This window comes from Hibiscus syriacus, unplaced genomic scaffold, assembly GCF_006381635.1.
Source record: "Hibiscus syriacus cultivar Baekdansim isolate YM2019G1 unplaced genomic scaffold, ASM638163v2 tig00002840_pilon, whole genome shotgun sequence".
NCBI classification, from domain to species: Eukaryota; Viridiplantae; Streptophyta; class Magnoliopsida; order Malvales; family Malvaceae; genus Hibiscus; species Hibiscus syriacus.
The window spans coordinates 4953870-4965477 of NW_024061947.1; the positions used below are offsets into that span (position 1 = coordinate 4953870).

Genomic DNA, 11608 nt, shown 5'->3' on the forward strand with positions numbered 1-11608 from the left:
TGGCTTGCTCTACTTTCGAGGTATGCGGGGAGGGTTTTCACCAGTTGTACAGTCAAGAGGTTTAGAGACCTGCTTAAACTCCCCAATAAGGTTCCAGGCTTTAGAAATAATGTCTCTGTCCGATTGAAGCTTCGCACCATGAATCCATTTATTTTTATGGTTCCAAATATTCCATAACAAGGTGAGGAACAAATCAAACCCTTCGCGGTTTAACTTGGATTGAACACGCGTGATCCATTGTAGGCATGAATTTCCTTCCCAGACAACAAGCTCTTGAGAGAAGCCCGACATCAAAAGAATCATCTTCGATTTGGGGAAGTCTTTAATCGCGTGCAACGCCGACTCAAGCTCAATATTACAAAGTTGACAAAGACCTTCCCTAAGATTAGCTTGTTTTAGTTTTGTCCCCGCTGGAATAGCTTCGTGACAAAGCCTCCATCAAAAAATTCTTATCTTTGGGAGGACATTTTCCTTAGCCACTATATTCCAAATGCCTTCTGCAATTAAAGTTGGGTTATTCTGAATTTTTAGCCAATTGTAGCCCGACTTAGCAGAGTATGAACTCGAACTATGATGGCACCACAGTAGTTTACCACTACGAACCGGTGCAATCAGCGTGTTGAGCACCTGTGATGCATCTTCACTGGAAAGTACTCTTCTTACTTTGAGTTCGTCCCATCTGGGGCATCCTGGAAGCAAGAAATCCGCCACCCTTACTGGTTGGTCTGCACTGTCCAAGTACCTCTCCTTCCACCGAATTAGTCCAGAATCCCCCCAGTTATCCGAGAACAGTCTAGCCTTGCTATCAATCCCCACCCTCCAGAAAAAGCCATCCTTAAGCGCATCATTGGCCTTCATAATACTTGCCCAAGCATAAGAATGCATATCCCCAAGTTTTGCATCGAGAAAATTCGTGCATGGGAAGTATTTAGCTTTAAGAACCTTAAAGGCTAAAGACTCCTCGTCGTGAATGAGTCTCCACACCTGATTGCCTAAGAGGGCAATATTAAACAATTTAAGATCCCTGAAACCCATCCCACCAAATTTTTTGGATCAGCACACATTTTCCCAAGCAATCATAGGCCAACCTCTAGTATCATGCTTCCATGACCACCAATAAGACCTCGATTGAAACTTGATATCCTCAATAACCCCTTCCGGAAGCAGATAACAAGACATAGCGTAAGCTGGAAGTGCTTGAACAACCGACTTGATGAATACCTCTCGACCTCCAAAAGAAATAAGTTACTTTGTCCAACCTTGAATTCTCTTCACCGTCTTGTCTTCAATAAAATTGAATGCCGCTCGTTTGTCTTTTCCCACAGTAAGAGGTAACCCAAGATAATTCCCTGGATCAAGAGACTCCACAACTCCCAGCAAATTCAAGAAGATCAAGAGATCCGCAACTGGTGTATTGGGGCTAAAAGAGATGTTGGACTACTCAAAGTTCACCTTCTCCCCTGAGGCCTTTTAGTATTGTGACAAAATACTCTTTATTCTTCGCAACTAATCGATCGAATTCTTCACAAACATGATACTATCATCGGCATAAAGTAAGTATGAGATCCTCGGTCCTCGAAGGCTAGCACGAATGCCCTTAAGTTCATTTCTCCTTTGAGCCACAAGAAGCAATGCTGAAAGTCCCTGTGCGCAAAAAAGAAACAAATACGGGGACAAGGGGTCCCCTTATTGGACCCTTTTTTTAGGAGTGAAAGGATCTAACAATGCACCATTAATACGAACTTGAAAGGAAACAGTGCTAATACACTTACGTATGATACAAACAAACAAAACATTAAATCCCATACGAAGCATGACATTAAGAACGAAATCCCACTCAACTCTATCATAGGCTTTTTCCATATCTAACTTAATAGCCGCCCACTTATTAGGGCCATTTTTTGAGCCCTTTAGGTAAAGGATAAGCTCATGGGTAACTAAAAAGTTATCGGAAATGCGTCTACCGGGGACAAATGCACATTGGTTTTCCGCAATGCAAACAGACATCAAAGGCTTTAACTGATTAACAATGGCTTTTAACACAACCTTATAAATGACCGAGCAAATGCTTATCGATCTAAAATTTTTCATTGACATTGGACTGGATACTTTGGGAACTAGCACAATTATAGTTTGGTTAACAAAATCAAAGCTCGATGAACCATTCAACAGACTTAAACAGAGTTCAACAAAATCACAACCAATAACTTCCAAAAAACATCAAGAAAATTGACCGGATAGACCATCAAAACCTGGTGCTTTCGAAGGGTTGACTTGCGAAAAAGCTTGGGTGACTTCCTCGGGGGTGAAGTTGCGGCAGAGCATCTCATTATCCATCGGCGTCACGCAACGATCAATGGCTTGCAGGATCTCCTCGTTGGTTGTTGCACCTGAAGACCAAAAAAGAGAGGTGAAGTAGCTAGTAGTGACATAAAAAATGTCTTCCATATGATCACACCAAACCCCTCTCATTCTCCAACCCCTCAACCGAATTCTTCTTTCGTCGACCATTCGCTCTTGCATGGAAGAAGGTTAAGTTTCAGTCTCCATCTTTAAGCCACGCTACCCTTGATCTCTAATGTCAATATGCCTTATCCTTATCAATAAGATCCTTAAGCTCCGCCAAGGCCTTGCTTCGTTGTTCACAGACACCATCCGAAATCTGAGCTGAATCAAGATGAAAGATTCGGTCTCTGAGACGCCTCTCATCACGCTTTGCTTGTCCTCTTCGCACCCTTTTCTATTTGCCAAGTCTGTCTTATACCTTCTTAACTTTGCTAGAAAATGAATCCTCTTTGTTCTCCCAAATCTCTCGAACAATGTTTCGATACTATTCCTCACTCGCCTAGCATGCGTCGAATTTGAAATAATCAACCCTGTGAGGCCGATTTGGAGAACCACTCTCCAGGCTAAGGAGATGAGCACAGTTGTCTGATAAAGCGGTCGGGATCGTAGACACTGAACAACCAAGAAACATAAGTCGCCAATCATTTTTTGCCACAAACCGATTAATACGCTCTTGCACAAAATAATGCGCCCAAGTTCCACTCGCCCAAGTAAACCAACCACTCTTGGGTCGAATGTCCCACAGGTCAGCATCTCGAAGACACCTTTGGAAATCGTACATGTGTACCCTAACCCGTCTTCGACCTCCTTTCTTCTCAGATGGATAGATAATCTCATTGAAATCTCCTCCCATACACCATGGGAGTGAGGAGGTGGAGGACAAGTGTGAAATCATCTCTCAGTTATGTTTCTTATCAGTCCACGCGCTTCGACCATAAAACCCCGTGAATCTGAACATGTGCTCTTTCCATCGAACCTCCATATCAATATGAAGACTCGAAAAGCTCTGCAGAGTAACAGTAAGTCCTTCCTTCCAAAGCAACAGCAACCCAACACAGTCTTCCGCTCTATCAATAGAAAAATAACCGAACATCCGCGTTGTAAGTCGTATAGACTCAACTTTATTTTTCCTAAGCTTTATTTCCGAGATAAAGGTGAGTAGTGGGTCATTTCAGAGATAATTCTCCGCAGCTCTCGAACTGTCAAAGGGTCCCCAAACTCCCGACAGTTCCAGCTTAAAACCCTCACGGTGACTGGCAGGGCTGAGCCTTAACCACCGTCGTCAGTAACACATCACCCGACTGCTCAGTCGGAGCCTCGCTCGGGTCCTCTTTTTCGTTGGTGCCAACTCTAGAATTCAATGTGGAATTTGTGGTGTTCACCTCCTGTCGGACCATTCTCTTAAACTTTTTCTTGCCTTTACTGGACTTCTCGCCTTTTCTCTTTCCGGAGCTTGAAGACCTCACCTCAGCATGCACACTGAGGGTTTGATTCTGCTACTGGTCCTCTTTCCTCGATGAATCATGAACCAAGTACATATTTGGTGGCAAGCTGTCCGGGCCAGTTGGATCAGTAGGATCAGAGTCTTCCTCTTGATTTGTACTAGACGAGTGTAGGAGATCCCTCCCCGGGACCCACGGTCTGCTACGAGCAACTCTAGCGGACCGGTCCTAGAGTGAAATATTACCCAAACTCGTAATCGATCTTCCTTGAGCTTCACTTTCAACATAAACAATTCCCTCCCTTCTTTTTAGGCTTCCTTCCTCAGGCCGTTTATTGGCCGACATGCGTAGCCATTCACCAAATTGAAGGGGTTGCTGGAGTTGCTCCGAGAAGCCCGGGCATTCGGTTAACACATTCCCGATAATCCCACACCTATGACAGAATGACGACAATCGCTCATATTTCAACAAGCACTTTATCGGCTGACCATTAATAAGCTGTCCTATTTTGACACATTGACATAACATCTTCATACAGTCGATTTCAACTCTAACACACATATAGTCTCATATTCTGCCCTCCCCAAATCGCATATCAACAGTAATGGTTTTGTCGATCTTATTTCCAATTTTTTCCGCTGTCTCCATCCTCATTAGCCCTAAAGGAAGCACATAGATCCTCACCCAAACTGCTAATGGACGAAAGTCGAACTCTTCCAAACTTAGCGTGGGATCAAAATGCGCTAAAGCCAGAAGGGTCCCTTTGAAGCTCCAAGGAGTACGTTTGAGGATATCTTGCTTGTCACTTATAATCTTGAACTTAAACAGAAACATGTTATCTTTCAATATGCTGGAATCCATCAGCCTTCTGTTGCCTCATATGGATTGGAATACCCGTAATACCGCCTCGCAATCAACCTTCTTGTAGCCGATGGTCTTTGTTACTACCCACTTGTCCATCTTCAAGAGATCGTCCTCAGAAATGAACCTCGGCGGGGAGATGTCCTCCGATTCTTCCTTAGTAAAACTTATATGCTTAATCAAATCCACCACTTCTTCCGACATGGTTAAAGCAATCAGGACAGTTAAAAGAATTTGATAAAAGGCAATCGAACAAAGTAATCTTCCGAATAGCACTTGGTGAGAGAAACAACCGAAAGCTAAAGCAATAGCAAAGTATTGTACTTTGTTTGTGAGAGATATTCCAATAAGCTCTCCACCCCTTAGTCTTCTTTTTCCATCGTGGCTCGGATTCAAACCGAAAGGACATACTCTTTTTGCCTTTGACTTTCCCGTGTTTCCATGTTCCTTACCAATCACCCTGAGCCCTTTTAACCAGTAGATAAAAACCTTCATTTTACCGAGAGGTATTTTTTTGTGCAAACTACCTATTACCCGGCTACAGAAATTGTGCTTGCCATCTCTCCAAATAGTATGCATGCTACTGTCTTGGGAAACCTGTTGTGGTAGACAAGATCTCAAATTACCTCTTCTGTCTCGGTCCCAGCTGGGTTCACCAACAGCCAATGTTGAGCCGTGCAACATCGTATTGCGGTGATATAGACTCGCCTGCTGAATTTTATGTTTACTTCGATTTGATGCTTCCAAGATTCTCCCGCCTTGAGATATATATTGTACAACCCTTTGAAAAGTCGATATGACGTACTTTACCGTACTGTGAAGCAACCAAAACACATCTCCAAATGTCCTATGAGATTGACTATATCTTCCCTCGAGGAATGTGTATCTGCCTCTAACATTGCTTCCTCGCTTTTCAGGACAAATATCCAGAACAACGTTGGAACTCCAAAGAAATTGCACAAAAATAGCACGACATCTCTTCTAAAGTTCTCTCATATCTTGTCCTACCGAAAATCATCCCAAAATCTTTTCTACCTTGGACTTTTCGACTTAAAGAAATCTTCCCTAAATAGTTATTTCTCGCTCTTCTATGTAGGATGGTCAGCCCCAACTTTTTGTACCTAAAGGAGACAACTTTTCAATCCGTATTATATTATCTTTTTATGTGTACCAGCTTGTGTACCATCCCAATTCTCCCAATCATCCCTCGGTATATGTGCTCTGATTGTCTTCCTCCTTCCCTCTATCAAAAACTCCTGAGTTTTTCGACCCCGACCTCCATCTAACCCCTTGACCGGTGACCAACCCTTCCGAAATATTCATCCTATGGCCGCCTACCATTTCATTCTTACAAATCTTCTTCCCTCCCTTGGAGTCACCAACATCATGAAGACATTTCCGAGTGTTCATATTAGCTACATCTCCTCTCTCGAATGATTTTCGGTGCCGTCGGCCCTTGAGGAGGTCCTGCATAACACATAGATCAATTAAGTAACGACAATAGTGATCAAAATATATCTTACCTTCAACTTCAACCACTAAGGATGAAGAACAAAGTTGACATTGGACAATAAACTTTCGATCCAATCCGAAGAACTGGAGAAACCCGTTTAAACACAATCGATTTGAGGTCCAACAATAGACCTCAATGACCTGGATTCCATGGATAATCATGGAAAAACCGAGAAAAACCATCGAGGACACCCAACAACCAGGAAGACCTCTAGAGAGAAGGGAGAGGAAATTCTCTCACTACCGTGCTACCACTATCAATAGGCTACCAGTAGACATTGAAATGTCTGAAACGATGACACTTTCTCCATCGCCCTTGTTGTGACCACCCAATGGCCTTTTTGCTGGCCATGACGAGCATGGCTCCCGCATCCAAGTCAATGTGACACAATCTTATGTGCAAGATTCGGACTCCTTTTCTTGTGTAATCTTACCATTTATCTGAATTTTTCAAGATTTAAATTTCATTTACGTAATTATGTTTACTTGTAAGAATAATGAGTTGTCAATTACTTACATAAATAATTTAAAAATATTATGTACAAATATAGGAATATATTTTCCATGTTAAAATTTGTATAAATAATTTTAAATAAGTAATTATTATAACATGAATTATTTGGGAGACCATACACAACCTTCAACCAACCCAACGTAACATAGGGGGGCAGTAGCAACCCCACATGGCTTCCAATGCCATTTACCGACATAGATGCTTCTATTGGATGACCGTTGAAACCTTTCCAGTTCACAGCGCACACGATATCATCCCCTTTTTCTCCTCACTCGAGAATAATTAGCTGTTATGTGAACGTTGCACAGATGTCACTTTCCCTCCGAAGGCCCCACGCGCCTCCCACTTCCCTTATAAATACCTTCCCCCAAACCCTAAAACCCAACCCGATCAAGATTGTCACAATTCCAACCATTTCCCAAATAGAACAGAACTCTCTGTCTAAGCTTCATCAATTTTCTTTAGAAATGGCTCAAGCTAGCATGATGAAGGCAGTTTTGGTGGCTTCGGTCATGGCATTTCTAACCTCCGCGTCGGCTCAGATTAGCGAGACCCCGTCTCCGTCACCGGACGCTGGTGCTGGGTTATCTTTGGGCGTTTCTAGCGCAGCTGTTGTCTTCTCTTTGACTGTTTCTCTTTTTGTTTTCTTGAAGAGTTAAATTTAAGGGCTTGTTTGGCTGTTTTCTCTGTTTCTTATTCTCATTCTCTCTGAGTTCATTCTTTATTACATGATTATTGTAATGAATTTGATTCATTGAATATAATATTTCGAGTGTGATTCTTCTTTTGGGGTGCAATTATATTCTTTCTAGCTACCAAAGCAATATTCCAGAAGCATTTGAGCAATTTTAACAAATTCTTTGAATTTTGAGTTCTGCTGCAGAAAATTTTAAGTTGTACGTTATTGAAAAATAAATTAGAATCATAAATTAATCATAGCAAATTTATTGAGTTGGATTCAGTTGCTGATTGAGATAACTCAAAATATTTTAGCCTGCCTAATTGATTATTATCTATAATGAAAACAAAATTCATTATACTGATTCACTCTTAATTTTAATTTTTTATATATTTTATTATGAAAAGATTTTTAATTTAATTTCCCGCTATATTTAATATATATATTTAATAAATAGTATATAATTTAAACTTTTTTTGAAATAAATAAATATTTAAAACTTTAAATTTAAATAGAAATAATTATTAGATATTCAACTCAAGTTGGCTCTAACCTGAGCCAAAAAGTCATGTCTCAGCCCCGTTTGAAATTCGGCCTATTAATGAGTTCAAATACAACCTGTGAAATAGCACTCTTCAACATTTATTATTAAAAAAAGGTATTTATTATAAAAGTAAGTGTTCATATATATATATATATATATTCAAATAAGTGTTTTTTTATTTATTTTATAGGTGTCTAATATTATATACGTTATCATTTTAGGTTTTTGCCCGTAATGAAGTTAAGTTTCACCATCAAATGATACATGTTGCATATATATATATATATATATATATATATATGAAATTTTTAATTTAAATAAAAAATTAAAAAATAATTCAAAAAAACTTTTTTTTAAAAAAATAATATTTTATTCCCTATGTGTCCTTCCCGTTCCAATTTCCTTTCCCCCTTGTTTCAGGCTTCCAGCGTTGTTCCAGGCTTCTAGCGTGATAAGGAAATATAGGAAAGAAGGGTATATCGATGTTATAACTAGGTAAATCCGAGTGGTGTTGCCTAAAAATATGTTTGTAATATTAGACCTCTATTTAAAATATAGTATAATTTGGACTTTTATTTTTTTTTTAAATTAATCACTGGTATCCGTTTATTGACCGACTAATCAAGATCGGGTATTGCAGAGACGAGGGCGACCCTCCCAACCCAGTTTGCTCTATTCGCAAACGCCATAATTCGAACCCCTGACCTTGCTTCCCAACCCAGTTTGCTCTATTCGCAAACGCCATAATTCGAACCCCTGACCTTGCTTAAAGGACCTAATACATCATCACACTATACCAACTGATTGTTGTTGGACGTTTATTTTCTAATTAAGCTTAAAAATATTTTTTTTCTTATATAAAAATTCTTTAAAACTATATTACTTTAATACCTGATTTGCTTTTCTCGTTTTCTATTGCCAAACCAAGCATTAAGTTTATTTTCCTAGCACTTTTAATTTCCATTACTTTTAGAGATGGTTTGATTCACGGAATGTAAGATTACTATTAAGAATGAAATTATTGGAGTGTTGCATTACCTCACTTATTACTGAGAATGTTATATTATTTTGTTTGATTTATTTAATATGAATATAAGATTACAGTGTTTGGTTGAAGGAATATAAGATAAGAAAAACATATGTTTTACCAAATTGTCATTGACATATATTATCTTTAACCACCTAGACTCGACCCATACGTTACAGCCAAATCTAGGCGGTCACATATCATATTCTAGAAAATCTTTCATATTTAAAAACATTGTTAAAAGCAATACTAGTAAATAAAAATGCATATAACAGTATTTTATAAAAATATCTAATGAGAAAAGTTCGTTTGTTATGCATATAAATGTTCTAACATCATAAATTGTGTAAAAATATACCCGAAACAAAATACCAGAAATACAGATGTACCCAAAACATTGTTAATATGCAAATATCTCAATTCTTATATTTTGGTCTTTTTTTTCAGGAATCTTCAAGAATAAACTAACCGAATTAGAATTATTCTAAACTTAACAATTAGAAAGCTTAATTTCAATTACTAAAAAAGTAATTTTCTATAATTAAAAGTAAAAAAAAATATTATTCCGATTTTAGGGGTGTTACGCAAACATTCCACTAATAGGAAAATTTATTTTTCTCTTTAAATTCTAGACTTTTTTCGCAACTATAGATAGTTATCTAATTCTAAAAATTTCTCTTTTGTTGTCTGATGATGCATCAATTGTTATAGCAACGGTTATGCAATCCTGTATATCATCTGCTTACAGCAATATTTGCAGCACTAACGAATGTCACAACATCAAAGCAACAATTTCACAACAAAATATCAAAATTCACCCAAGAACTACCAACTTGGTGACAATATGCAAGTCATACAAAATAGGCTAAAATAATCTAAATATGATCCTAAAAATCCTAAAGTGCAAGCTTAAACTAAGTAGAAAGACTCTAAATAATAAATCTTTTGAAGAGCTGTCATCCAACATAAAACTTATGGCTGTAAATATGAGGGAAAAGTAGGGGAAATGTAGAAAATTTTAATCCACTTTTATTCATTTCAATGATTTTAGATCCTAGACATAAGATGGAGTATGCAATCTTTGTGATTGAAGATTTTTATGATGTTAAGAAAGCTAAGCAATTGAGTGAAGGTTTAAAACAAACTGTAAATGAGTCGTTTGATTACTATAATTTGTTAAGTGGTATATCTTAAGATGAACTAATGCTAGTTCTCAGTATAGTCTTTCTAATGATGAGCCTGATTTGTTTGCTTATTCCAAGTCCAAATATAAGAGTAAGAGAGCTGAAAGTGCGTTTAGTAAAGGTAAATTTGAACAGAAAAAAAAAATTGAATGAGAAAGTGAAACCCGATGATGATAAATTTGATGCGCTCAGTTGGTGGGAAAACAAAAGTAAGACTTATCATATAATTTCTTTAATGGTCAAGAGAGGGTGAATTGGCAATTTAAATTTTGGTGGAAGCTTTTGCAGAAAATTGAAAGTAATTGCACATCGATTTAGAGTGGTTCGACTTTCTCAACCAAAGTCTACGTCCACTACCTTAGCTATCCACACTAAGGATTTTCCAACAAATTCACTAATTTGTTCTTTCTTTTGAGGCCAAAGAGATAACCTTACAATTCCCTCAAGAATATACCCCAATTCTTGAGAACACTCTTTCTCAAAGAGAAGATTACAAATTCGCAAACTTAATGAAAAACCTCACAAGGCAAATGTGTTTGCACAATTCTAGAACAAAGAAAGAACACTCAAGAATAATACAATTGAGCACAACAAGTTTGAAAGCAAAAATGAATATTGAATGAAATAGGCTTGAAAATGCTCAAACTTGAGGTTTGATGCTTTCTCTTTGATTCTCTCTTGATTCTTGTTGATTGTTGTTTCTTGTTTTTTATCAATGGCTTCTAAGCTTGTTTAAATACTCCTTGAATCACTTCTGAATGTTGGGGATCTTTAATGAAGTCATTAGAGCCATTATTGTGTGAAAACAATTAATAAAATCAGTTGGGAGCGTGTGTGTGCATCGATGCATAGGGCTAGTGCATCGGTACACTATGTGTAAAATTCAAATATTTCGACCGTTGGAACACTTAGTGCATCGGTGCACTAAGGGTGCATCAATGCATAAAATGCATTCTATGTTTTAAAATAGCCTGAGTGCATCGATGCATGGCTTGTGCATCGATGCATAAAATACATTCAATGTTTTCATAAAAACCGGAGTGCATCGATGCATGGTATGTGCATCGATGCATAAAATGCATTATATGTTCAATTTATTCAATGGTGCATCGATGCATAGATTGGTGCATCGGTACAGTCTTTTGAAAGATTGATTTTAGGCTCGTTTTTGGTTCGAAATACTTTGTGAAAATTGTTTCAAAAATATTTTAAGATTAAAACACAATTTTACACTTTAGTAAGGATTGAAATTGATCTTTGAAAGACTTGGACTAATATTTTGATATTCGAGTAATTAAATCGAATATACTTAGAAAATCATTTGTAAATCTTAAAATTCATTTAACTTAATTTGTTATATCGAAACATCAAAATGTTTTCAACAATCTCCCCCTTTTTGATATAACTAAACATTTGAGTCATTTTAAGATTTTCTTTGAACATAATTTTTGTAAACAATTTTGAAAATTTAATTTACTCCCCCTTACTATATTCTCCCC

The 11608-nt window shown here is 37.7% G+C and overlaps 1 protein-coding gene across 1 annotated transcript; it reads right to left on the minus strand.

Annotated features, from left to right (window-relative positions):
* Nucleotides 1–9: 9 nt before the first annotated feature.
* On the minus strand, nucleotides 10–2511 carry LOC120151856. The gene is made up of 7 exons (XM_039164183.1): nucleotides 2253–2511; nucleotides 1744–2033; nucleotides 1532–1644; nucleotides 1260–1420; nucleotides 1089–1154; nucleotides 594–992; nucleotides 10–410 (listed from the first exon to the last, which is right to left on the minus strand). The coding sequence occupies exons 1-7, from the start codon at nucleotides 2509–2511 to the stop codon at nucleotides 10–12; spliced, it is 1689 nt and encodes a 562-aa protein (XP_039020114.1).
* Nucleotides 2512–11608: the final 9097 nt, after the last annotated feature.